A 27,992-nucleotide genomic window follows, 5' to 3' on the forward strand; every position below is an offset into this window, starting at 1 on the left:
GAAATGTTTGCTACATTGATAAAGAATTGCATATAGACTCTAGACATGGTGTCAACAACCGGCATGAGCACAAGTTGTATCAATATAGCAGTTAAAAGAGAAGCATTAGGCTCCTTTCACACCTGCGTTCAGGTGTCCGCTCGTGAGCTCCGTTTGAAGGGGCTCACAAGCGGCCCTGAACGCAGCCGTCTGGCCCTAATGCATTCTCAGTGGAGGCGGATCCACTGAGAATGCATCCGCCTGCCAGCGCTCAGCGGATCCGTCCCCCATTGACTTTCAATGTAAAGTCTGAACGGATCCGCTCAGGCTACTTTCACACATAGAAAAATTTTCTAAGTTATAATGCAGACGGATCCGTTCTGAAAGGAGCCACCGTCTGCATTAATATGAGCGGATCCGTTCAGAACGGAAATGCTGTCCTGTACAGATGTTAATAAATGACTTGACCGGAAATAGAAACCGTGGGGGACATTTATCAAGGCGCCGGTCTTGATTCCCTCTATGGCTACTTCCAGCAGGATAATGCACCATGTCACAAAGCTTGAATCATTTCAAATTGGTTTCTTGAACATGACAAGGAGTTCACTGTACTAAAATGGCCCCCACAGTCACCAGATCTCAACCCAATAGAGCATCTTTGGGATGTGGTGGAACGGGAGCTTCGTGACCTGGATGTGCATCCCCCAAATCTCCATCAACTGCAACATGCTATCCTATAAATATGGGCCAACATTTCTAAAGAATGCTATCAGCACCTTGTTGAATCAATGCCACGTAGAATTAAGGCAGTTCTGAAGGCAAAAGGGGATCCAACACCGTATTAGTGTGGTGTTCCTAATAATTCCTTAGGTGCGTGTATATTCACAGGCAATGTAATATTAATTGTAGAAAAAGTGTATGTTATAAATAGTATATAGGAGTTTTTGTTATTTATGACTTTTTCTCTCTGAGGTACACATTTTTTAAATTTAGCATGTTCTTGGTAATTTCCAGAAGGAAAGAAGTGGAACTAATTTAAGGCAAAACAGATATTTCCATCTTATTTAGCTAGAACTAGATTTATAATGATTAATATTTTTGTTCTTTATTTTTAACTTCAGTTGACTCTAGATATTGAAGCTCCTTGTTCTTTGACTGTGAAAATTGAAGTTGAAAACCATGCAGGATGCCTCTCAGCAAGCATGAAAACGGTTGTCCAATACCCCATATTTGATGTTACCGTGACTTTACAGGAGGCCTTTGTGGGCCATTTTACCAGATTCATTGTTACTGTGGAGCCCTTCCAGCAGTATGCAGTGCTAATGAATTTTGGAGATGGGGAAAGCATCCAGGTCCAATCACAAGAAATTGCTAAGGGCTGCTTGGATAAGCAACATTTCTGCTCTGTTTTTATTCACCTCCACAGATATAGTCACATGGCGGTCTACAATGTGTCAGTGGAGGTCTCCAATTTAGTCAGCACAGTTAGGAAGAAGGCAGAAGCTATGATAGAAGAAGCTATTGAGATTATATTGTTCACTCCACCTATAATAAAAGTAGGCGACTTCATCAATGCTACTTTATCTCTGAATTCAAGGGCCTTATATTTATGGACTGTCTATAGTCCATTAAATAACCATTCTCTCTTGGGAAGGTAAGAAGATTAATACATTTGAAAGTGATCATAAGTGTATAAAATGGAGTCTCATGTGCAGTAAGTGTTATCTGTACCTTAGTGAAGTTAAGGTCCTATTACACGGGCAGATTATCTTTAAGATGATAGCTAATAAGCGTTTGTGTGAACGCTCGTTAGCGATCATCTGGCAGTGTAATACTACCACACGAGCGTTGGCTCGTTCATCGGGTAATTGGGATCTTCTAACATTAAAAAAATCCTGGTTTGCGAGATCGGGCCGTGTATAAGGTACTCTGCTGCCGGCAAACAATGACACAGTATAGCGATGAGCTATGCATTAGTGATCACTCGTCCTTATACTGAGGACGAGATTGCTGCATATAATAGCAGCGGTCTCCTCGTCTAGCGAGCTTCGCTCCCTACAATCTCCTGCTCTATCTGCCAGTGTAATAGGGCACTTAGACCATTCTGTAAACACTTTTTTCAGTCTGGCAGAAAAAGATAACCTTCTTTTTATTAGGTTACTTTCACATTAGCGGTTTCAATTCCGCTATTGAGATTGGTTATAGGATCTCAATATCGGAAGAAAAAGCTTCAGTTTTGTCCCCATTCATTGTCAATGGGGACAAAACTGAACTAAACAAAACGTAGTGCACCAAAATGCATTCCTTCCGTTTGGTTGTGCTCCCATCACGGACAGAATAACGCTGCTAGCAGCGGCTTTCTGTCTGCAATGTGGTGCTGAGCAAAACGGATCCGTCCTGACACACCATCTAAGTCAGTGGGGACGGATCCGTTTTCTCTGACACAATAGAAAAGGGATCTGTCCCCCTTTGACTTTCAGTGGTGTTCATGACGGCTATAGAATACATAATACAACTGGATCATGACGTATGCATGTGGTTGTATTATGGTTACAGAAGTGTTTTTGCAGATCCGTGACTGATCCGCAAAAACGCTAATGTGAAAGTAGCCTAACAGAAAAAGATGTAATGAATGATTAAATGAATAATATAGTACTTATCTCCCATAACACTTGTTTTACTGAAAACGTATTTATCTCACCTCCTCTATAAACATGTTTTGTTCACAGAGGAGAGGGAAAAAGCTGTTGCCACATCTCTCTGGAGGTGACATATCTCACCCAGGGAAAATCAATCCTACATGTTCAAATTCAGCTTGCTGGCCTATCTTTGTTTCCCCTGACATTTGTCATTAGATAAGCGCTATTGGGACTCCATACACAACAGGTTGCCGATTATGTTGATCCCAAAAACAAAAATTTAAAGTAAAATAAATATACATTGTTTTTGTAGAATCCTTTTTATTCTACATTTAAAATGTACTGCCTAATTATCCAGACAATACAGATATCAAAACTATTGATATTTGAATATAATTAATTATGATGTGAAAGTTTGGGATTTGCATTTTATTCACGTATGCTTCCATTTTGTTTTTCAGCTCTCTAAGTGTAATTACAAATGTTTCTGGGACGCATTACATAACTGCATCAGGAAGTAGTAGCCCATGGACCCAGTCACCTGGCAAACATATTAAAGTCTTAGATGCCATAGACAATGTCACAGTCTTTATTGCGACTGGAATTGATTATGCTAATCTTGTAGAAAATGCTAATGGTTCTTATTCAACGGAACTCATAGAGTTTAAGGCACTTACTGATACTGAGGCCAATTTCATATTTGATTTTGGTGATGGGACCCACATTGTGCCTGTTAATGGAAGTGTGGAGGAATCTGGATATGGTGCATCTGCTTTTCACAGATACAGTAAAGGTAATGTTTGGCATACTGCTGAAGTACTGTATAGCATACTAAATTACTATGGGTGTTTATATTATTATTATTATCTCTTCTAGCTGGTGATTACATTATTAAAGTGATGGCATATAATGAGCTGTTTAATGCCACAGATGAGATTGCGTCTTACTGTGTACTGGAAGCTCCAGCAGGTTTGTCAATAGTGATGAATTCCAATAGTGTATATAAAGATGACACCATATTATTCAGCGCTACACTCAGTAGGGGCACAAATGTGTCATATCTGTGGAATTTAGGTGATCAAACAACCTATAACAAAGGTAAGTTTCCACATATCATTTCTCTGGTTTATAAATCATTTAATTTGATTCACTTTTTTGCTTTAAAATATTTTCTCTCATTTCTTCAGGGCCAGAGATTAATGCAACATTTTCCAGTGTAGCATTTTATAATCTAACCGTCACTGCCTGCAATAAAGTGGGAATACAAAAAGCTTGGAAGGTTGTTAATGTTTTGCCAAGGAAGAAATGTATGTATTGTAAATATATTTGTTTTATTCTTATTGTGTATATTTTATTGATGTATGCAAGAAATAAAAAAAAATCTAATCTTGTCCCTAACTCTAGGAAGTCATATAGATTGTAATATCTCTCTGTCTATCTCTATTTGTGTGTCTGTCTACAGCAGCGACCAGCAACCTCCGGCACTCCAGCTGTTCTGCAACTACAACTCCCAGAATCCTCCTTTCACTTATGTGGGAGTTACAAGAACAGCCAAGCGTGCATACTGGGAGTTGTAGTTTCACAGCAACTGGAGTGTCTAAGGTTGCTGATCCCTGGTCTACAGTATCTTTCTATCTCACAATATATTTATTTAAACGGCAAACACATTTTGGCATGTCATAGATCACTGGAATAAAGGGGCAAAGGACCTTACTTTTGTGCTTTACCCATTGCTTGCTAATCAACTTCATTGATTTCTCCTAGGAGAGTCAGTGTTAGGCCTCATTCACACGTCAGTGTTGGTCAGTGATTTCCATCAGTGATTTTGAGGCAAAACCAGGTGCGGCTCTAAACACAGAACAGGTGCAGGTCTTTCCCTTATATCTTTTGTCTGTGGAGGCTCCACGCCTGGTTTTGGCTCACAATCACTGATGGTAATCACTGACAAAACACTGACGTGTAAATGAGGCTTTAATGGTGTATAAACCACAAAGTGTGTACAGAGCTCCACAGTAAATGCGGAAGGGAGACACTACTGAGCCCTTCTTGACCCAGAAGTCTAACAGCACCCCTGATGTCAGGCCATGCCACTTTCATTCTGTGCCACACCATTTAACAGTCGTAGCACAACAGTAACATCAGCCACCAATCTAACACATTTTCCATACATTTACAAACATGCTTTCATGGTGCTGCACTGGTACTGTATCTAATGACTTGAAGAAATGCATAATTCATTTGAGGGCGTGGTATATAGTTTCTCTATTTTTCTCATGCTGATACACAGTAGTTGCCTATGAGGTACAGTGGTCATCTGATCAGAATAAACTGGCAAATAAGGGACTAATGATAGCACGCTTTCTGTTTCTTTAGGAGAATATATGCAGATTGGGATTTTTTTTTACTAATAGTGATATTATATAAAAAATATTTACATATTGTAAGAGATAATAACATGATCTTTGCAAACTGTTTTTCAGCTATATACATTTATACTAATGGGACAATTTTCTCAACGGAAACATACATCCAGTTTACAGCAAAGATAGAGGAGACTGGACCTTTGGAGTTTATCTGGCACTTTGGAGACAGATCACCTGAAAGAACAGTCCGGAGAACTATAACTAAAAGATTCACTGTACCAAACAGGCATGTAACACATTGGTCTGTATATTATGCATGAGTATCATAGTTATGTTTAGTGTTGAGCAAATCGAAGTATCCAAAGTGGACTTCGATCCGAATTTCAGGGAAAATTCGATTAGCCGGAAAGCCGAATTTATTAATTATTTTCAAATGGCAGTAAAAAAAATTAGACCTATCTCAACCTTTTCAGTGCGAAGAACCCACCGCCATTTTTTTATTTAAAATAATAACGTGCGGGGGCATGGCCAACTGCCAGCATGAACAAACACACTTGAGAGCTGCTCCGTTCCCCGCACAGAATCCTGCAATATACTGGCATACTGGCCACTTCAAACACCGACGGGCAAGTGCACAGAAGGAAGAGGAGACCTGGGAAGTCGGCGATGGGCCCCAGCAAGGCACAGTCAGCGGCTGAAAATCTAAAAGAATATGTGAGGCAGGAAGCTCAAAATGGCGCCGCCGCTCCTGCCACACCGCGGGCGGCAGTCACGTGAGGTCAAACAGTGCAGCAGTCAGAGGCAGAAGGTATGGGGGAACCTGAGATAACCTTAAAAACTGTCTCTGATCAACTTCTGACAGCGATATCCACATGTCAGACCTCACTCACCTGCAAAATCGAGGAGATGAAGGTGGACCTGGGCCTGCTGGGGCAAGACGTCCAGCAGCTCAGGGAGTGGTGCGTCACACAGAAGACAGGGTCTTGGCTTTAGAAGACCACTAGACCACTTGTTGGGAAAGTGCATGATGTGGAAAGGTCTGTGAGCCTATGGCAACCAAAGTATGATGACCTTGAGAACAGAGCCATGCGCAACAATGTCAGGATCCTGAGATTACCAGTGAGAAGGTTCGGATCAGGCTACATTCCTGGAACGTTGGTTTAAGGCGCAATTTTGTGAAGCGCCATTTTCTGCCGCCTACGCTGTTGAAAGAGCGCATCGAGATCCTGTCAGGAATCCCCCTCCAGGGGCGCCTCCGAGACCCCTTTTGGTGCGGATGTTTAACTGGAAAGATAGAGAGCTCATCCTGAGTCGAGCAAGAAACAAGCGTGACATCAAGCATAAAAACGCGATTCGCTATTTCCCGATTTTTCTGCTGAGCTGCAAAAGAAGAGGGCCACCTTTATTTCAGTCAAGAGACAACTACGTGATTTAAACCTACAATACTCCATGGCTTATCCGGTGTGTCTTCGGTTGGTAGATGGTGAAAAGACCGTATTCTTTGTTGATCCAAAGGAGGAATGGATCTACAAGAGACCAAGTCGCCCAAGACCTCATTGATGCTACCGTCTTCGCAGATGTCGCAAGTATCATGATCACACTGTTACACTCGCCTGCCTGATGCGTTCTGTTGACTCGTAACATCACTGTCTGGGACTCGGGGCAATCCCGGAACGTATTAGCTCATAATACTTCACTCTCGCGTATTAGCGGGGCAGCTACTTTCCTTTTTCCTTTTTCTATTTTCTATATGCACGCATTATGCCACATTATTTTACTGTTACAGGACCGATCAGATACCTGCATAGGTTTAACACCTTATTGCACTATGCAGGTCTCCGGAAACCTAGCCACCTTACAGGATGGCAGTGATGTGATCACTTACAGGTTCACTCAGTTGTCTGTTACACTACAGTTAAGTTGCATACAGTTTATTCTGTTAAAGGCATGGTACACTGTTTATATTATCCTAGTAGAGAGGGAATACACGAGAAGGTTAAAGAGAGAGGGTTTTTACCCCCCTGAAGCCAGGGAGCTGATTCATTCCGAGAAGGAGTTGTTGGGTTATAGATGGCAGATTTGAATGTAGTGTCCTGGAACGTGAGAGGACTGGGCAGCCCATTCTCCCATTTACGCCAGTACAATCCCCACATACTGAGACTGCAGGGGACCCACCTTATACCAGAGACAGGGAGTAGAATTAGGAGGCCATGGGCTCAGTGGTCTCTGAATGCGTATGGGTCTACGCATTCTAGAAGGAGTGGCTATACTTGTGCATAAGAATCTTAGATGAGAGGTACAGTAATCAGTGGTAGATCCAGAGGGGCAATATATCTTTGTGTATGCGTTCATCAACTGCACTCCCTATGTAGTGGTTAATCTATACAACCCCCCCCCCCCCCCCCCCCGCTACTATGACCATATTCCAGGCTGTGCTGGGCTTTGTTGCATAGTATCCCAATGCTAAAATGCTCTGCATGGTAGACTTTAATTTAGTGATTTTTGCCACCTTACGTCACAAAAAGTGCAACACCAAGCGATCAAAAAGGCGTATGTCTCACAAAATGGTATCAATAAAACCGTCACCTCATCCCGCAAAAAATGAGCCCCTACCTAAGACAATTGCTCAAAAAATAAAAAAAAATCTATAGCTCTAAGAACATGGAGACACTAAAACATCATTTTTTTTGTTTCAAAACTGCTATTACTGTGCTAAAGTGAACTACATAAAAAAAATATACATATTAGGTATCGCCAAGTTTGTAACAACCAGCTCTATAAAAATATCACATGACCTAACCCCTCAGGTGAACACTGTAAAAAAATAAAAAAGGAAAAAAAAATCTATTTTTGCAACAGCATATGATCAAAAAAGCATATGCCCCCCAAAATAGTACCAATCAGACAGTCACTTCATCCCGCAAAAAATGAGACCCTACCTAAGAGAATCGGTCAAAAAATCAAAAAGCTATTACTCTGAGACAATGGAGAGACTAAAATATGATTATTTTTTTGCTTCAAAACTGATATTATTGTTCTAAAGTGAAAAAAATAAAAAAGTATGCATATTAGGTATCGCCACGTCTGTAAAAACCAGCTCTATAAAAATATCGCATGACCTAACCAATCAGGTGAACACCGTAAAAAACAAACAAAAAAAACAACTGTGCAAAAAAAGAAGCCTTTTTTGTCCCATGACATCACAGAAATTGCAACAGCAAGTGATCAAAAAGGCGTATGCCCCCAAAATAGTACCAATCAGACTGTCACCTAATCCCGCAAAAAATGAGACCCTATCTAAGAGAATCGGCCAAAAAAAAAAATATATATATAGCTCTCAGACTATGGATACACTAAAATATAATTATTTTGGTTTCAAAAATGCTATTATTGTGTAAAACTTAAATAAATAAGAAAAAGTTGACATATTAGGTATTGCCACGTCCGTAACGATCTGCTTTATAAAACAGTCACATGATCTAATCCCTCAGGTAAACGCTGTAATAATAAAAAATAAAAACGGTGCCAAAACATTGCGTAATATAGAGCAATTAAAAATCATATGTACCCCAAAATAGTACCAATGAAACTGGCACCTTATCCCGTAGTTTCCAAAATGTGGTAACTTTTTTTAGTTTCTACTGTAGGGGTGCATCAGGGGGCTTCAAATGGGACATGGCATCTATAAACCAGTTCAGCTAAATCTGCCTATACTGCCTACTATATGGCGTTCCTTTCCTACTGCGCCCTGCCGTGTGCCCGTACAGCAGTTTACCATCACATGTGGGGTGTTTCTATAAACCGAAGAATCAGGGTAATAATTTATTTGGCTGTTAAATCTTGCTTTGCCACTGGAAAAAATGGATTAAAATGTAAAATCTGCCAAAAAAGTGCAATTTCATCTCCATTTTCCATCAATTCTTGTGGAACACCTAAAGGGTTAACAAAGTTTGTAAAATCAGTTTTGTATACCTTGAGGGGTGTAGTTTCTAAAATTGGGTCATTTATGGGTGGTGTATATTATGTAAGCCTCACAAAGTGACTTCAGACCTGAACTGGTCCTTAAAAAGTGGGGTTTGGAAATTTTCCGAAAAATTTCAAGATTTGCTTCCAAACTTCTAAGCCTTCTAACGCCCCTAAAAAATAAAATGTCATTTTCAAAATGATCCAAACATGAAGTAGACATATGGGGAATGTAAAGTAATTACTATTTTTGGAGGTATAACTATCTATTATAAAAGTAGAGAAATAGAAATTTGGAAATTTTTCCAAATTTTTGGTAAATTTTGTATTTTTTTATGAATAAAAATGTTTTTTTTTTTAAACTCCTTTTTACCACTGTCATGAAGTACGATATGTGACTAGAAAACAATCTCAGAATGGCCTGTATAAGTGTTTTAAAGTTATTACCGCATAAAGTGACACATGTGAGATTTGCAAAAAATGGCCTTGGCAGGAAGGTGAAAACAGGCTTGGGGTTGAAGGGGTTAAACAAGTTTGTAGTAGTTAATGTAGGCCTCTGCATAGTTATTAATAGATATTATGGTTTCAGCAAATTATAGATATTGTATAATCAAACATTATTTAGTTTCCTGACATGCTTTCTGTATAGTCAAGCATATTCAATAATCTGGCACCTTGTTTGTACTGATGATGCTAACCTACAGAAGACTCTTTGTGGTACCATAGTAGTAAAGACCCTTAAAGAAAGTGGCATTGTCTCACATCACATCTGATCATTGTTCTGTTTTCACATTCTAAACTGCACTGTAAAAGTGATATGTGAATTCGAGGGTGGATATACCATATATGCAACCTGATATATGGGTCCACTGCCTCCTTAAAAGTAACTTCCTACTGTCTATTAGATTTCAAGGGAATGAGCTCATAATTTCCTGTGGATTGTTTGAGCCCCATAATTAGTTATTGGAAAGCAAAGGGCCTGTAAAATATTGTTGCACAGGAGCCCCTGCAGCCTGTGTCCGGAGCTGCACAGATTTATTGATTCTTCATGTCTTGCTTTAGTCACAATGATGTTAAATATATGCTCATACTAAAATGCGGAATATTTTTCTGAAACAAAATACATAATTAATGTGTTTGTTTCCTTTAACCAGATATGATGTTACCGTTAAGGCTTCAAATCAACGTATCTCCTTCACATCTGATACGCACACTATATTTGTGCAGAGAAAAGTAATTCCGAATCGTCTTGTTGCTAGTTCCTCAGTACTGATGAACTCTAGTGTGAACTTTAATTGCAGAATCAATTCGGGAACAAATGTTAGTTATTTTTGGAATTTTGGAGATGGTATAGAAAAACTTGGAAATAACAATGATACACATGTATACATAAGGTAAGCATATCTTTTACAACTGATTGTATTCCTCTGTGTCTATACAGTATCTGCTGTGCCTACTATTTATATTTTGCACACAAGCACTTCTGCCTAAAACTCTGTTACTCCTCTGTTCTTATAGCATATCATCCATATTTAGCCATGAATCTCTCTTTTGTGTGTTTCTCTATTAAATTTCAATGTCAATGTCTTACACTACTGTACATTAGATGGGAACTTGAGGCCTTTATATTTGTGTCCTCAAAAACAATAGGGGGCGCTCCCTTGTGAAATACCTTAGGGTTCCCATTTAAGGACTCAAGGTGAGAATACTGTACCGAATAATGTTGTCCAAATCCCGACACAACACTAGGAAATGGCGGGGTCTCTCCTGTAGAGAGGATAGGTCAGGCTGCTGCACTTGTTTGCCGGGATCCTTCAGATGGAGTCCGGAATACACATAGGAACATGTTTGCTCAACAAGGAGCAGAAAAAGAAAAAGAAAAACGCTCTGCTCTGCATTCTATAAAATTATTTATTAAAAACATACATAAAACACTATTAATAAATGTATTTATAGTGTTTATGTATGTTTTTAATAAATAATTTTATAGATAGCAGAGCAGTGCGCTTTTGTTTTCCTTTTTCTGCTCCTTGTTGAGCAAACATGTTCCTATATTTGTCTCTTGTCCCCACATATTTTTCTCGTGCTCCTGTCACCCAAATAATAAGTCAAACATGAATTTGGGCTTTTCAAATTCATAATCAAGACACTGATCAATATGAACATTTTAGGGTATGTGTAAGTAATTAACTTATGAAAACTAACTCTTGTTTTATTTTAGAGAAGGAGAGTACACAGTGAAAGTTTCAGTTTTTAACAATGTTAGCTCTGCGTTCTTGACCAAGCAAATATTTGTTGTAAAGGAGCATTGTCAACCCCCACCAGTAAAAAATATGGGACCACCAAAAATACAGGTTTGATTTTATTTTTTATTCAGCTTTAATCCAAAGTTCTCTTAAATGTAAATGCAGCAACATTTTGTATATCATTAATGTAATAATGAATTTGTACTTTATATGTTAGTGTAGATGACATATAAATGTAAAGTGCAATTCCCAGTAAATTGACAAGAGTTATTTAATGTACAAAGAATATTAATTCTTCAAGGTATTGAAAAGCTGCTCCTGACAGAGACCTGCTCTGCCCAGCATGCCACTCAAGGATGGAAAAGTGACTCACATTGACACTGCAATGTTTCTCTGAAAATTCATTTATAAACCTCTAGACATTTTTGAATGGATTTAAAGCTGTCTGCAATAAACGTCCATCTGGTTACCACAATCTGGGAGTGTGTCCCTGCACAGTCTGACATTGGCAGCACTGACTGGATAGTGTCAGACTTTGCAGGAACAAACCCCCAACTGGTAACACAGAGATGGACCTTTACTGCAAATTGCTGTCAATTTATTTTAGAAGAAATAATAGATGAGTGGCACAACATAGTCATAAGAATACATGTTCCCAAATTATCATTACATGAAGAATGCAACTAGTTTCTAAAACAGATATGTCAGGAAATGTAAATGACTCTAGTAGCTTCATTTTATGAATTATGAAAATGTATTCACTGCAAAAAATGCAGTACTAAATATTAACATTCAGGCATATAACTATAGAACAAGTTCTGTTCTATGATCACATTAGAATTCTTAAACTGCTGAAACATGGAGGGACACATACTTATTTGTGAATAATGGTGTACTGCACTGTAGTGTAGTGTGCAATATATTCTAAAACATGACACACACTTGTTGAGAAATACGACATACCGTATAATCAGGGGCGGACATATAGCCTGTGCAGCTGGTTCAGCTGCAGAGGGGCCCAGAGAGGGAGGGGGGTCATTCCCAGTGCCAGCTGAGTTTTTTTTCCCCCTCCATTCCTTTACCAGGGTAACCTGGTGGCCTTGGGGTGTAGGGGGCGTTTGGGGGGGCTCTGATTAGGACTTACTTTGTATCTGCTGCAGGTTCTGCCTATACTCCATAGCTGAAGTAGCGTGACCAGTGCAGAAAAAGGCAGCGCTCAGCATTGGAGACCAGTGATTCCATTGAATGAAAGTGCCAGAGAAATGTTGGGAGATGTGGTTCTTCAGTATTATACCTCCTCTCTGCTTAGTGGGAGGGAAATATGGTATTTAACTGAGACTGTATGTTAAAGGAAATGAAGGGGGGATGGGTGTTAGCTACATGGAACTGTATGTTAATGAAGATTGGGGGAAGATGACTGGTGTTATTTACATGGGACTGGATATTATAGAAGACTGGAGGGTAAGGAGTAATGTTATTTACATGGGACTATGTGTTGGAGGGGCTGAAGGAGGGGATTTAAGTTATTTACATGGTACTATATGTTATAGAAGACTGTAAGGAAGAGAAGTTATTTACACAGGACTGTATCATATAGAAGACTGGTGGGAGAAGACTGGTGTTATTTACTTGGGACTGCATGGTGTAGAAGACTGGAAGGAGAGGAGTGATGTTATTTACATGGGACTGTATTGTATAGAAGACTGTAGGGAGAGGACAGGCATTATAATATATGGGGGCACGATAGAGAAGATTATAACTCCAGGGGGTACTGCAGGGGGCATTATAATTACAGGGGGCACTGCAGGTAACATTATAAATACTGTGGGCAGTGGTGGTGGGCATTTCTACTGAGGGCTCCATAGGAGTGCCTTATAGATTGTCCTTATTTCTATTAGGGGTGCGTTATTAGTACTGAGGGCACTGTAGGGCTAATATGGTTGGGGGGCCATTCCCCCTAGCAGTGAGCCCAATGATGTCACTGACACTAATGGACGGGCTTTAGCGCTGTCTTAGCCTGTAAAGCCACCCATCAGTGCCTGTGACTCCACCGGGAACATTGCTAGGGTTGTACACAAAACAGCCCTTGCCCTTTACAGTACAGGCCAAGGGAGAGCATCAGAGTATGAAGTGTCAGAGGGTCTGAGTGGGCGGAGAGTTAAAGGGCATCTGTCAGCAGTTTTGAACCTACAAAACTGGCTGAACTGTTACATGTGCGCTTGGCAGCTGAAGACATCTGCGTTGGTCCTATGTTCATATGTGCCCGTATTGCTAAGAAAAATGATGTTTTAATTTATGCAAATTAGCCTCTAGGAGAAACAGGGGTGTCGCCATTACACCTAGAGGCGCCAGTTTCTTTGCAACTGCCACTCCCTGTCTACTTTGACAGGGCGTGGCAGTGAAAATGTCATCATACCTGGACATGTCAAATATGCGGAGCCTTTAGGAGTAATCGTAATGCCCCATTTGCATATACTAAAACATCATTTTTCTCAGCAATGCAGGCACATATGAACATGGGACCAACATAGAGGTCTTCAGCTGCCAAGCACACATGGAACAGGTCAGCCCTTTAATTGTGCAAGCGTATGAGGGAGTCCTGAGGGATAGCTGAAGGCGTAGAGAGCATTTTACTGTCAGCTTTCTCGCCCATATTCATTGGGGGACACAGAGACCTTAGGTATAGCTATGTCCTCTAGGAGGCGTTGACACTAGTAAAAGCTGTTGGCTCCTCCCCTAGCAGCTATACCCCCTCCAGCCTGGAGAGAGAGCTTCAGTTTTTTCTAGTGTCAATAGGAGGCAAGACCTCCCTGCTCTGCAGGGATCTCCTGAAGATTTTTAGTTTATTTTTTTCCTTCCTTTTCAGATGGGACAACAGTGGTCGCCTCGCCTCCCTGTTCTCCCGGGGTCGAGTTGCGCCAGTGCCGATTCCGCACTGCTGCCTCCCCCACAGAAGACAAAGTGGACAAGGGCAGCCTCGCTCCCCTGCATCCCGCCAGCCAAGGGGTCACCTAGGTCCGCCAAAGAGAAGACCCTCCCGCCATACCAGACGCCTGCCACTCCGGTGCCAGCTGCTGAGGAGGTGACCCTGCTGGAGAAGGTGACCTTGAGGGTCCACTTAGGGAGGGTGAAGAGAAGAGGATGAGAGAGGTGAGTACATGGGACTAGGTGAGTATGAAGCCCTCTTTCCCCTTCCCTCCATCTTTGAACTTTTCCACTGGTGCAATACAGTTGAGGACCGCTGCAATTACCAATCCACCCTCCGGGGTCGTTGGTTCATAATTCTCCACCTGTTCAATACAGCGGAGAGCCTCTGGAACTCCCATTCCACCCTCCGGGGTCGTTTGGTTGATAATTCTCCACCTGTTCAATACAGCGGAGAGCCTCCGCAATTCCCAATTCACCCTCCGGGGTCGTTTGGTTGATAATTCTCCAACGGCTCAATACAGCGGAGAACCTCTGGAATTCCCATTCCACCCTCCGGGGTCGTTTGGTTGATAGTTCTCCACCTGTTCAATACAGCGGAGAGCCTCCGCAATTCCCAATCCACCCTCCGGGGTCGTTTGGTTGATAATTCTCTGCCTGCTCAATACAGCGGAGAACCTCTGGAATTCCCATTCCACCCTCTGGGGTCGTTTGGTTGATAACTCTCCACCTTCGCAACTCACAGGAGGACAGCTGAAGTATTCCCGTAATTCTCCACCTGCGCAATTCAGTTAAGGATCTCTGCGGGATCCCAATCCGTCCTCCGGTGCCGTTTGGTCGATATTCTCTACCTGAGCAATACTGTGGAGAACCTCTGGAATTCCCATTCCACCCCATGGGGTCGTTTGGTTGATAATTCCCCACCTGTGCGATTCCAGTGGGGGAAAACGGGAAATTCCCAATCTACCCTCTAGGGTTGTTGGGTTGATAATTCTCCGCAGGTTCCTTTTGTATACAGGACCTCTGTTCCCAATCCACCCCCAGGTAGTTTGGTTGATAAGCCCCCGACTGCGCAGTCCGTGACTGCTAGGGGCGATTTTCTAATGCGTATACCTGCGCGCAAGCGGTCCACAGCAGGTCGTCTTCTCCTCGATATCTCCACACCCCCTCCCTTCCTCCCAGGGTCACGCTCAGGTGCACCCTCTCTCACGGGAGTGGGTCCGCCCAAGGGAGGGGGGGTGAGGAGAATCACTGATTCGGGCCTTGACGTGAATCCGAATCAATCTCCTTAGGTTGCGTCTACGGTGGCCAGTAGCACTCGTCGTGGGCATTACCCCCTTCCTTAGGCGGTATAATTGCACTACTACGATACGGTTTTCACCTTTATACTTTGTCCCCTGCCATAGGTGGACTAGGTACAATAACACTATTTTCAGTGCATTCCCCCTTCTGTAGGTGGCGGAATTGTACCTCCACTGGGTTCAGTACCTGCCGTATTCATTAGCTCCTTCCATTGGTGGAGCGATTCCATTCTCACTGGTTACAAGGGGTACTGTATACATTACCTCCTTTCTCGGGTGCTAATTGCTCTCCCACAGGGTACAGGATTGCCATATGCACTAGTTCTCACCGTGGGTATTAACCCCCCTTCTTGGTGGGGTGTCTTCCTGTGGCACCAGTTTTGATACGGTCCGACTGTCGCACTATCCTTCCTTAGGCGGAGTGTTGCGCGTCACTGTTCTTACTACTTGCCTTACCCTCTTTCGCTAGTGATCACTAGCGGGGGAGTATCTGTACATCTTCAGATTCTGCAATTCAACTGCGCCACGGCTCTAGGTGCCTGCGCTTATTTCATTAGGGGGCGTGGCAACAGTCGGTACTTGACGGTGCTCGGTACGCTTACTCTAGTACTATATAAATCCCGCCAGTGCATACGATGGCTATTCCTCATTGTGTTCCTTTGGAGCTGGTTTTGGGCAGGATTATAACTCCTGCCCAAAACCACTTGTGTCCTAGAGACTCCCATCTCCATGGGTTTCCATTGTCCCAGTCGGTAACGGTATTGTCCGCATCAGTAGTGGTGCGTACACCATTGCACATATATGGTGATTACGTGCCAACGGGCCAAGTGTTACACTGACTCCTTACTCTCTTCCACCATTCCTGATGTGGGAAGTGTTTAGGTTAGCACTCTGGTTTAGCTTTGCAGCCTGTTCAGCCTGTGCGGGTACTAGCGTTCGCAGTCGCTACAGTGGGGCATTCTATCAGGTAGGGGTTCTACCCTGACGCTTGCTGGGCAGTTGTTCCTGTTCAGCGCCCTTCCCGGGTGGAGCGTTTAAAGTTAGCTCTCCTTCCCTGGGGCGGTATGGTACCGTGGCTTCTACCGGATTCCTCTGCGGTATGGAGGTCCTGTAGTAGCCGTTGCGTAATCTGGCTCCTCCTGTACGGCTCCTTCGTCAGTTGACGGATTCTTCAGTCTCCGTATTCGGTGGCGTACGCTGCATAGGCTCCTCCTTTGGCGGAGTATGGCATCACTGCTATCATCCGGTGGCTACTTCTGTATACTGCTGGTCTCGGATGGGGAACGGGCTTCGTCCTTCCCCCTTTCTCCTTCCGTTCTTCCTTCTCTGGCTCGGGGTTCACGGCCATTCCGCAAACCTTGGTGGTTCCTCTGTTGCTACTCCCCCTCATCTATGTGATGCAGGGTTTTGGTTCTGTGTTTTTTTCTTTTTCTTTCGGTCTTGTTCCGGACCGACTGTTGGCCTGTGACGTTTCCTATATTCCTCCTTCTACAGGTGACTCCTACCGTTGGTCCTGGGCGCGCTACCAGTGTGTACCACTACCTCTCTTGATACTTGACTGGTGTCGGCATGTCTGTCCGATGTAGTCATACCTTTTCACTGCACATTCCGTGGCTAGACTATGAGACTCCCCACGCCAGGATGTGCGGGGGTGCTGTTGCGTCTGTTGATGGAGTTTTGTTCCTGGCACGGGACACCCCTTCTATTCTTCCTCCTTGAGGCAGAAGTTTTTTCTCTCTAATCTTGGTTTGGTTGTTTGCTTCCGTCAAGCGGTTTTGCTACACCGTCGATACACAGTCGCTAACGGAATTCTTCCGTCAATGATTCTCATATCGTCACTACTTTTGACTATCCAATGTGTTGATTCCTGGCTTGCGGTTGGACATGCCTCATTCAGGCAGCTTCTCAGTCTCCCGTCAAACCTGGTCGGCTCGGGGGGACATTGGTGGACCACTTCCGTTTCCGTGGAGCGCTTCCCCTTAGCAGGGGTGGATCCGGTTTTTTTTTGCTTGGGCTTTAGTTCTTGGCTGGGTAGGTTCGGCACTGTGTGGCCTTCCAGCGTCCTCTGACCCACCCGGGGTCCACAATTCCTTCCTACAGGGAATGGCCGTACGGTTCCTCCATGCCGTCCTCCTTTTACCGCCTTGGGATCAGACCTTGGTCTTTTTAGCACTCCGGAATTCTCCCCTTGAACCTGTCCTGGTTCTGCCAGGGGTAGGAGCTTCCCTGGGGCCGTTCTTCCTTTCTCCCGACGGTGGTCTCTGATTTTCATCTCAATCGTCCATCACAAACCATCACTGCGTCCCTCCCCTTCACACCCTAGGAAAAGGGAGTTGGGTCATTTGGCCGTTGTCAGGGCTCTGACTGTTTATTTGCCAGCCTCCAGTTCCTTCCGGCGTACGTGCTCGCCTTTGTTTTTGTCTTTCCGGAGGGTCCTCGCATAACATTGGCGGCCTCCAGGGTGTCAATTGCACGTCTGCATTTGTTTGAACATTCTGTCCCCGGGGCAGGGTTCCACCCTTCAGTGTTGCGGCTCCTTTCACCAGAGGGGTTAGCGCTCTTGGGCTCGGATGATTCAAGGTTCAGCCGTGCAGTTGTGCGGGGCGGCTACTGCCCTACTTCCGCTCATTCACAAAAATTAGCCAGGTGCATACTTATGCATCGGCGGGCACCACCTCTGGAAGCTTGGTCTTGCAGGCAGATGTTCTCAGTTGCCTGCAGGGGCGCTGGCTCCATGGGTCTGTGTTTATTTCCCCCCCCTTGTGGACTGCTCTTGGACGTCCCAAGGTCTCTGTGTCCCCCAATGAATATGGGCGAGAAAAGGAGATTTTTGTATAACTTACCAGTAAAATCTCTTTCTCGCTCTTCATTGGGGGACACAGCACCCACCCAGTATTGTTGTTTGGTCACAGTTGTGGCAGTTGATGGTTTGAGCCCGTTGGGTCCTTTGCCATGGTTGGTGTTCCGTGTTTTTTCTTAGCTTGCTTCTCCTACTGCTTCTCACAAACTGAAGCTCTCTCTCCAGGCTGGAGGGGGTATAGCTGCCAGGGGAGGAGCCAACAGCTTTTACTAGTGTCAACGCCTCCTAGAGGACATAGCTATACCCAAGGTCTCTGTGTCCCCCAATGAAGAGCGAGAAAGAGATTTTACTGGTAAGTTATACAAAAATCTCCTTATGGTGGGGAGGAACCCAGGACTAAATTGCCTAGGGTAGCATAAAATCTAAATACAGCCCTGGATCCACAGCAGCAGCAAAATGTAGTGTCAGACATCACACTGCTAATGTGAAGGGGGGACAATATCTGGGCATAGCTACTGTGAAGTGGGCACTTATCTGGGCAATAACTACTGTAAAGGGGCACATATCTGGACATTACTGTTAGAGGCACATATCTGGGCATAACTACTGTGAAGTGGGCACATATCTGGTCATAACTACTGTAAAGGGGGCACATATCTGGACATAACTACAGGGAGTGCAGAATTATTAGGCAAGTTGTATTTTTGAGGATTAATTTTATTATTGAACAACAACCACGACGGCATGCGTGAGAGCGTCTGACGTGGGACGCTAGGGCTCCGCCCCCCCGCCTCTCCTGTACGCCGGCCGCTGGCCGCTCGTACCACCGCCCGGAATGCCTGACCGCCGCAGCCCACGCTAGTTTGCCGTCCATCACAGCCATGTACCGAGGCTGTGGCTGCCCTGATTGCCTCCCCGATCGCCCCAGAGTTTGACGCCGGTGTCCGGACCCCGACTTCTGTCCCTGGAAGATCCGAGCCGTCGGGTGGTGAGCAGTGAGCTATTGCAGCCCTAGTTGTGCGAGGACAAAAAAAAAAAAAAAAAAAAGCTCTGTGTTGATGGGGTTTGCCTGGGTGCACTGCCTGAGCTTCAGCGTTAGCGTCCGGTGTCTGCAGAGGCTGAGACGGCCGGGCGGTGTTATCGCTGTTGGCGTTTTACTGGCCGTGTCGTGTATATTGAATGCGGTGCCCGCGGCGTCTATCTACCACAGAGGATAGAAGTCCTATTACAACTGTGTTATCACCGCAGAAGTGTGGAAGGAGTCGATCTAAAAAGCGAAAGCTGAGCCTGCCGGATATCATCTGCAGTAGGGTGCATATATAAGTTTTTCTTGTATTCCTTGTGGAAAGTGGAGCAAGGGAGAGAGGAGGGGAAAGGAGGAATAAGGGGTGAAGATGTGTTGAGGATATGTGATGTCAATATCTGAGGAGCGTTTCCTGTACAATACAGGCGAACTTTGATATGGTCCGCTCCCGGTTTTGAATATAAGTCCCCTTTCTGAAACCTTGAAGGTCTATCACCTGCTGATCCCCTCCTAATCCTTTGGATCAATCAAGGATTAATGTTATGTGTATTAACCTCTCCTGTATCTGCCTTAGCGTCTTAAACACTGTGGATCTGTAGATCTATGTTTCTATTAACTTTCCATCTTGGACTAACATAGAGAGGAATTAAGAAATCGTCCTTGGACGGGATCCTGTGCGTCACTTATGATATTAGGAGTTGTAACAATAACACTTACATTGGATTCGTCCCCCCCTACCCTCTCCGTTTTTTATTAATATTTTTGAATTACTAATTCTATATCTATTGAGAGGCGGACCTTAGTCATATTCCCCAAGGAAATTAATTTTCTTCTTTCTTTTTTGGCGGCTAAGGTCCCGATTAACATCACTAACTTCTTTTTTTTTTTTTTTTTTTCTTTTTTCTTTTTCCCCTTTGAGCCGACTTTTGTGTTTGGATATGTTTAAATGTGAATGTAATTTATTGATATCTGATTGTTTGTGACCAATGCGGTTAATGTGATCAAGCTAAGAAGGGGATTATATTTGTTATAAAAGAGTTGAAGAACTCAAAATGCCATCTAAAAAAAGGGAGGAACAGCGCGGCCCTACGGGGAGCACCGCTAGGCGATCAGCAGTAGGGCTGGAAAGTGGGCCTAAACAATCGGGTTTAAATAAATACCTGGTCCCGAATTCACCTGGGCTTAGATCCCCACAAAAAGAGAAAATGGTGGATACCAGATTACAGGATCTGACACATGAGACGTCAGCCGAAGGGAGAGAGGGGGAGAGGGGAACACCAGTGACTTATACAGAAACAGACGTAAAAATGGTACAGGACATACTCTGCACTGTCTCACGGATGGAAAACTTAATGGGTAATTTAGTAACCCAGCTTGGGGCAGTGCAAACGGATGTTATGATTATTCGAGCGGAGATGGAAAAAGTAAGGCAGCGTCTACAGGAGATGGAAATAAGGATTCCTACCCTAGAGAAATCCGTGCAGAAATTAGAGAAGGAGGTGGTCCTTTTAAAACAAATAAACGTTAAGATGGAACAAAAACTGGTAGATCAGGAGGATAGATCAAGAAGGGCTAATATAAGATGTGTGGGGATCCCAGAGCAAGCGGAGGGAGGAAATTGTGCTGAATTTATGGAAAAATGGTTGAGGGAAAATAGTAGAGCAGGCACTCTCTCTCCCCTATTCTCTATTGAAAGAGCACACAGGGTCCCCACAAAAAATAGGGTGCCAGGGGATTACCCCAGACCCATACTGGTGAAATTTTTACTATCTAAGGATCGAGATGAAATACTATCTGATGCAAGAACCTCGGAAAAATATTATATACAGGGCGTAAAGATCAAACTCTTTCCAGACTACTCATTTAGCACTAATGTACAAAGAAGAGAATTTATATCGGTCAAAAAAAGATTAAGGGAGGCAGGTATAAAGTATAGCTTGCTCTTTCCGGCGAAATTAAGGGTGGAATATAAAGGCAAGATTTTTTTCTTCCAGACTCCGGAGGAAGTTAGTGAATGGGCGGATGGGGAGGGTCTCTGAGGCTGGTGGGGGGGGGGGGAGTGATAGGAGCTACGCTAAGTTATGGAGTCGCCCGGACTGCTGGTTAGCAGAAGGGGGGACTATGGGGGTGAGGGACGTGGAGGGAAATCTTTTTTTTTTTTTTTTTTTTTTTTTTTCTCCTCTCCTTCCTCTTTGCTAGATGGTTAGGATCCTTTCGCTGAATGTGAGGGGGCTCCGTGAGAGGGTTAAAAGATATGCTATCCTTGAGTGGATGAAGAGGTTTCTGCCAGCCATCATCTGTCTCCAGGAGACACATTTGGATAAGGAATCAGTAAGATGGCTAGAAAGGGGTTGGGTAGTGGCGGGATATCACTCTGTATACACGACTTATTCCAGAGGGGTCTCAATTTTGATACACAATAAGATTAAGTTTGAATGTTTGGCACGCGAGGCCGATGACCATGGCAGGTACCTCTTTCTATATTGTTATTTAGAAGGGATTAAAACTGTAATTGCAAATATATATATTCCACCACCATATAAACCAGATGTTCTGTATCAATTGTATAGATTTATGTTAAATAAACAGGAATGTATACTGATTGCGGTAGGTGACTACAATGCGGTTATGGATCCACTCAGGGATAGGACATCTAGCAGAGGGGGAGGAGTACAAAATGTAGACTTATGTAAAGTAGCCCATGAGTTCAATTGGGTAGATGTTTGGAGGGTCCAGCACCCGGATGAAATTAGATATTCTTGTTATTCAAAAACACACCAAACTTAGGTCGAGAATAGATATGACCTTTGGAAATAAAAATTTAATGTCCCAAAATAGGATTATGACAAAATATATACCTATGGCTCTGTCAGACCATAATGCAATGGTAGTTGAGCTGGACTTGAACAAAGATAATACTTTGTTGTTGTTTAAGTTCAACTCCCATTGGCTACCATTGATCTCAGACACAGAGAGTATAACTGAGGAATTAAAAACCTTTTTTATTGAAAATAACGGTTCTGCCGGTAGACTTGTGGTTTGGGACACTTTCAAGGCTTTTTTGAGGGGAGTTTTGTTTAAAAGGGTAAATTATTGGAAAAAAAGAACTAGAGAGAATGGGAAGGTATTGGAGAAAAAACTGCAAGAGGCAGGAATGGCTAGCATGAGAAATCCTACTGTACTAAATAAGAGAGCCTGGGAGGAAGAACAGGAAAAGATGAAGATTTATCAATTAGAGAAAAGCAGGAAAGAATTGCTCTTTCAAGGCATCCAACTAGCTTCGGAGGGTGAAAAGGTCGGTAAAATACTAGCAAATATAGTGAGAAATCAAAAAGGGAAATCATGGATAGGTGCAATCAAAGATAAAACGGGTAAACTAATCACCACACCCGAAGGTATTAAAAAAGTGTTCTGGGAGTACTTCCTAGAGCTGTATAAGTCCAGGGTACAATATTCAAAACAAGAGCTAGATTCATACTTGGACGAGATTGCCTTTAGTAGGATATCCAAGCCCCAAAAAGAATATTTGGAAAAAGAAATAACGGTGGCAGAAATAAATCTAGCTCTGGGGAAGGTTAAATCCGAGAAAGCACCGGGTGGGGACGGGCTCCCCTTTGAAATATATAAAACCTTTTCCCAGGTTTTGGTACAAGAATTAAAGATAACTCTGGATGAAGCTCAAAAATTAGGCGACTTACTGAACTCTATGAAGGAAGCAACTATTACACTAATCCCTAAAAAGGGAAAAGAGCCAACAGATCCCGGTTCATACAGGCCAATATCCCTGTTGAATACGGATGTTAAAATTTTGGCAAAAAGTCCTAGCTGACAGGCTTTCAAGGGTCATTAAAGTAATAATAAATAAAGATCAGACAGGATTTATACCGGGTAGAACAATATACTCCAATATAAGAAGGCTGTTCCTCAACATCGAAGCTAATAGATTGGCTGCAGGGGAGAAAGCGATACTCTCATTGGATGCCCAAAAGGCATTTGACTGCATCGAATGGGAGTATCTATGGGCAGTATTGAGGAGATTTGGTATAGGGGAGGGATTTATAGGATGGATCCAGCTAATATATCTAAATCCCAGGGCTAGAGTGGTGGTGGATGGGAGCTTGTCCCTGCCTTTTGCCCTATTTCGAGGCACTAGGCAGGGATGCCCTCTCTCCCCACTGCTATTCGCCATTGCAATGGAACCCTTGGCAACCATAATAAGAAATGATAATGAGATTAAAAGCTTCCAATATGCGGGCGGAGAAGAAAAATTGTTAATGTATGCGGATGATATATTACTCTTTTGGGGACCAGTTTAATAGAGTAATAGAGATAATAGATAAGTTTGGTTTTTTTTCGGGTTTAAAGATAAATTGGGGGAAATCACATATGTTATCACTAGGAGATAGACAATTACAGGGAGATACACAGGTGCACGTTCTTAAAAAACATGAAAATTTTAAATATCTTGGCATACAAATCTCCGGAAATATAGAAGAATATGAAAAATTAAATGTCCTTCCCTTAGTAAAAGAACTAAGAACTAAAATACATATATGGAAAAGACTGCCAATGTCAATCCAAGGTAGGGTAAATCTAATAAAAATGGTTCTTCTCCCAAAGATACTCTATATACTTCAAAACGCTCCAGTGAGAATACCGCAGACTACCTTCAAACTATTTGATAGACTAATGGCGGACTTTATTTGGAAGGGTGCGATCCCTCGGATAAAGAAGGAAGTCCTTCAGCTCCCAGTGCAGGAGGGAGGATTAGCGGTCCCCAATTTGTTTCTATATTTTTTAATAATTCAATATGGGAATATAAAGGGTAGTTTAGATAGTCAAGTGGGTAGGCAAGAATTAAATAGATGGGGGTGGAAAGAGGGAGGTAATCACTTAGAGGTGCTGGAGTCAGGTTTTCTGGGGAAAAAAAATTCTGATAATAGGATATTAAATCTAATAGAACACGTATGGGGGAAATTAAGAAGATATTGGAGATTAAAGGGTTTTTGAAATACACACCGATATGGAAAAATCTTTATTTAAAAGAATTAGAAACAATAAGGGACTATATAGATTGGGGAAAAAAAGGAATGATATATTTAGATCAGATCTTTGAGGAAGATAAGCTGAAGGACTTTAATACAATGGTGTTGGAATTCGGGATCCCCCATACTGATACCTATAAATATTTTCAACTTAGGAATGCACTGCGGATAGTGGTACAGGAGGATAGGTATAGGAGGGAAAAATCGGATAGGTTGGATAAGTTTACTACACTAGGGGAAGGAGGTGGAACAACTGCAAGGAGATATAGGCTTCTGATGGAAGGTAAGAAAAAAACGATTACAATGCTTGCTGTAGGAAAATGGGAGAAGGATCTAGATTCCTTCACAGAAGAAAATTGGAGAGATGCTCTTAAAAATTATGCGACAATCTCGGATAGGGGCTCACATAAAATCTCACAATTCTTTATAGTGCACAGACTACACCGATCTCCATGGATGTTGAAAAGAATGGGAGTGAAAGCAACAGATAAGTGCCCCAAATGCAGGGAGGAGAGAGCTGATCTAATACATTGCTTTTGGAGATGTCCCAAGCTCCATAGATATTGGACAGAAATAATTGAAACCGTTTTTTTGCTTTTGAAGGTTCGGCTGCCCAGGGATCCAATAATTTGTATTCTAGGGGCAACTGAACATTTGAAGCTAAATAAAAAAACACGACTGGTTCTGAATAAAGTACTATTTCAGGCCAGATTACTTATACTCAGGAAATGGATAAAAGTAGACTTACCGACGGTGGGACAGTGGAGAAAAATGATAGATAATTTAATTAAAGAAGAACGAGTGATGAAGAGTCACAAAAAAAGGTCATTAAATCTCGACCCGGTATGGAAAAATTGGCTACTTTAGTGTTGTTTTTTTTTTTTGTTTTTTTTTTCCTCGCGTCCCCATGTGGGGGGAGGGGGGGGGGAGGAGGGAGGGTAAGGGAAAGAAAAAATGATGAAAAAGAATTGTAACTATTATGTCTAGTGTTAGAGTAATGTGTTTTTTCCATTTTTATGGATCTATTTTGTATGTGAAATTCAAATAAAAAATTAAAAAAAAAAAAAAAAAGAACAACAACCATGTTCTCAATGAACCCCAAAAACTCATTAATATCAAAGCTGAATATTTTTGGAAGTAGTTTTTAGTTTGTTTTTAGTTTTAGCTATTTTAGGGGGATATCTGTGTGTGCAGGTGACTATTACTGTACATAATTATTAGGCAACTTAACAAAAAACAAATATATACCCATTTCAATTATTTATTTTTACCAGTGAAACCAATATAACATCTCAACATTCACAAATATACATTTCTGACATTCAAAAACAAAACAAAAACAAATCAGTGACCAATATAGCCACCTTTCTTTGCAAGGACACTCAAAAGCCTGCCATCCATGGATTCTGTCACTGTTTTGATCTGTTCACCATCAACATTGCATGCAGCAGCAACCACAGCCTCCCAGACACTGTTCAGAGAGGTGTACTGTTTTCCCTCCTTGTAAATCTCACATTTGATGATGGACCACAGGTTCTCAATGGGGTTCAGATCAGGTGAACAAGGAGGCCATGTCATTAGATTTTCTTCTTTTATACCCTTTCTTGCCAGCCACGTTGTGGAGTACTTGGATGCGTGTGATGGAGCATTGTCCTGCATGAAAATCATGTTTTTCTTACCTTGCAGACTTCTTCCTGTACCACTGCTTGAAGAAGGTGTCTTCCAGAAACTGGCAGTAGGACTGGGAGTTGAGCTTGACTCCATCCTCAACCCAAAAAGGCCCCACAAGCTCATCTTTGATGATACCAGCCCAAACCAGTACTCCACCTCCACCTTGCTGGCGTCTGAGTCGGACTGGAGCTCTCTGCCCTTTACCAGTCCAGCCATCTGGCCCATCAAGACTCACTCTCATTTCATCAGTCCATAAAACCTTAGAAAAATCAGTCTTGAGATATTTCTTGGCCCAGTCTTGACGTTTCAGCTTGTGTGTCTTGTTCAGTGGTGGTCGTCTTTCAGCCTTTCTTACCTTGGCCATGTCTCTAAGTATTGCATACCTTGTGCTTTTGGGCACTCCAGTGATGTTGCAGCTCTGAAATATGGCCAAACTGGTGGCAAGTGGCATCTTGGCAGCTGCACGCTTGACTTTTCTCAGTTCATGGGCAGTTATTTTGCGCCTTGGTTTTTCCACACGCTTCTTGCGACCCTGTTGACTATTTTGAATGAAACGCTTGATTGTTCGATGATCACGCTTCAGAAGCTTTGCAATTTTAAGAGTGCTGCATCCCTCTGCAAGATATCTCACTATTTTTGACTTTTCTGAGCCTGTCAAGTCCTTCTTTTGACCCATTTTGCCAAAGGAAAGGAAGTTGCCTAATAATTATGCACACCTGATATAGGGTGTTGATGTCATTAGACCACACCCCTTCTCATTACAGAGATGCACATCACCTAATATGCTTAATTGGTAGTAGGCTTTCGAGCCTATACAGCTTGGAGTAAGACAACATGCATAAAGAGGATGATGTGGTCAAAATACTCATTTGCCTAATAATTCTGCACGTAGTGTATTGTGAAGGGGCCATATATCTGGACAAAACTACTGTGAGGGGGCACATATCTGGACATAACTACTGTGAGGGGGCACATATCTGGGCATAACTACTGTGAAGGGGGCACATATATGGGCATAGCTACTGTGAAGGGGACACTTATCTGGCATAGCTACTGTGAGGGGGCACATATCTGGACATAACTACTGTGTGGGGACACATATCTGGGCATAGCTACTGTGAAGGGGCAATATCTGGGAATAACTACTGTGAAGGGGCACACATCTGGGCATAGCTACTGTTAAGGGGCACATATCTGGGTATAAGTGCTATGAAGGGGACACATATCTGGGCATAACTGGTGTGAAGGGGGCACATCTGGGAATAGCTACTGTGAAGGAGGCAGAGTGAGGGCATTACTACTATGTGCTGGTACAAAGAGGGAATAATTACTATGTGGGGGCAATAGGGTAATGGGTGTTTATTGTTATGCTTTGGGCGAAGTTAGAGGAGTGGCCTAGTATGTTGGCCTGTTAACATTATATTAGTATGTGTGGTTGGGGGGGGGGGAGGTACATGCACAGGGGCTCTCTGCTTTCTGTGTCAGCCCCTGCATATATTAGATCAATATCAGATTGTACCTGATCAGAGGAGAATAGAGGATTGTATACCTGGTGGGGAGGTAATGGCTTTGGAATAATAGTGGAATCCAAACGTGGCATGGCATTTGGTCACAAATATATCTTTTCTGGGACAGGTGTATGCTACCACTATACAAGCACCAATATAGCCAATAATCATAGAGTGATCATATATTTGTCAGTTTGCAGGCATTTATGGCATATTAATAGAAGTGAATGAATAAAGCTGTGTATATAGAGTACTTTACCGTTCACTCCTCTAAAAGTATTTACAATAATACGGAGACTGGAAGTAGCCAATGTTCAGCTCTGTGTATAGTGTGTCATCAGTAGTGTTTGGCGCGAATATTAATCGCGAACATCGCCACTTTGAGAATTTGTGTGAATATTTAGAATATAGTGCTATATATTCATATTCACGAATAGTCTATTTTTTTTTCAGCAGTAACCTCCCTTCTTGCTTGTGGACCAATGAGAAGGCTGCATTGTCTTTGTCTGAGCTTAGCAACATCCCTAG

At 42.7% G+C, this 27,992-nt stretch overlaps 1 protein-coding gene across 1 annotated transcript in view; it reads left to right on the forward strand.

Moving 5' to 3' along the window:
- PKD1L1 (polycystin 1 like 1, transient receptor potential channel interacting) overlaps nucleotides 1–27,992 on the forward strand; it is a 405,256-nt gene that overhangs the window by 117,749 nt on the left and 259,515 nt on the right. Inside the window, exons 13-19 of the mRNA XM_044295257.1 lie at nucleotides 1,101–1,633; nucleotides 3,080–3,411; nucleotides 3,495–3,716; nucleotides 3,806–3,925; nucleotides 5,099–5,267; nucleotides 10,099–10,338; nucleotides 11,166–11,298. Of these exons, the coding sequence (XP_044151192.1) occupies nucleotides 1,101–1,633; nucleotides 3,080–3,411; nucleotides 3,495–3,716; nucleotides 3,806–3,925; nucleotides 5,099–5,267; nucleotides 10,099–10,338; nucleotides 11,166–11,298 (1,749 nt within the window). The remainder of the gene's footprint in view (nucleotides 1–1,100; nucleotides 1,634–3,079; nucleotides 3,412–3,494; nucleotides 3,717–3,805; nucleotides 3,926–5,098; nucleotides 5,268–10,098; nucleotides 10,339–11,165; nucleotides 11,299–27,992) is intronic.

This window comes from Bufo gargarizans, chromosome 5, assembly GCF_014858855.1.
Source record: "Bufo gargarizans isolate SCDJY-AF-19 chromosome 5, ASM1485885v1, whole genome shotgun sequence".
In the NCBI taxonomy this organism is placed as follows: Eukaryota; Metazoa; Chordata; class Amphibia; order Anura; family Bufonidae; genus Bufo; species Bufo gargarizans.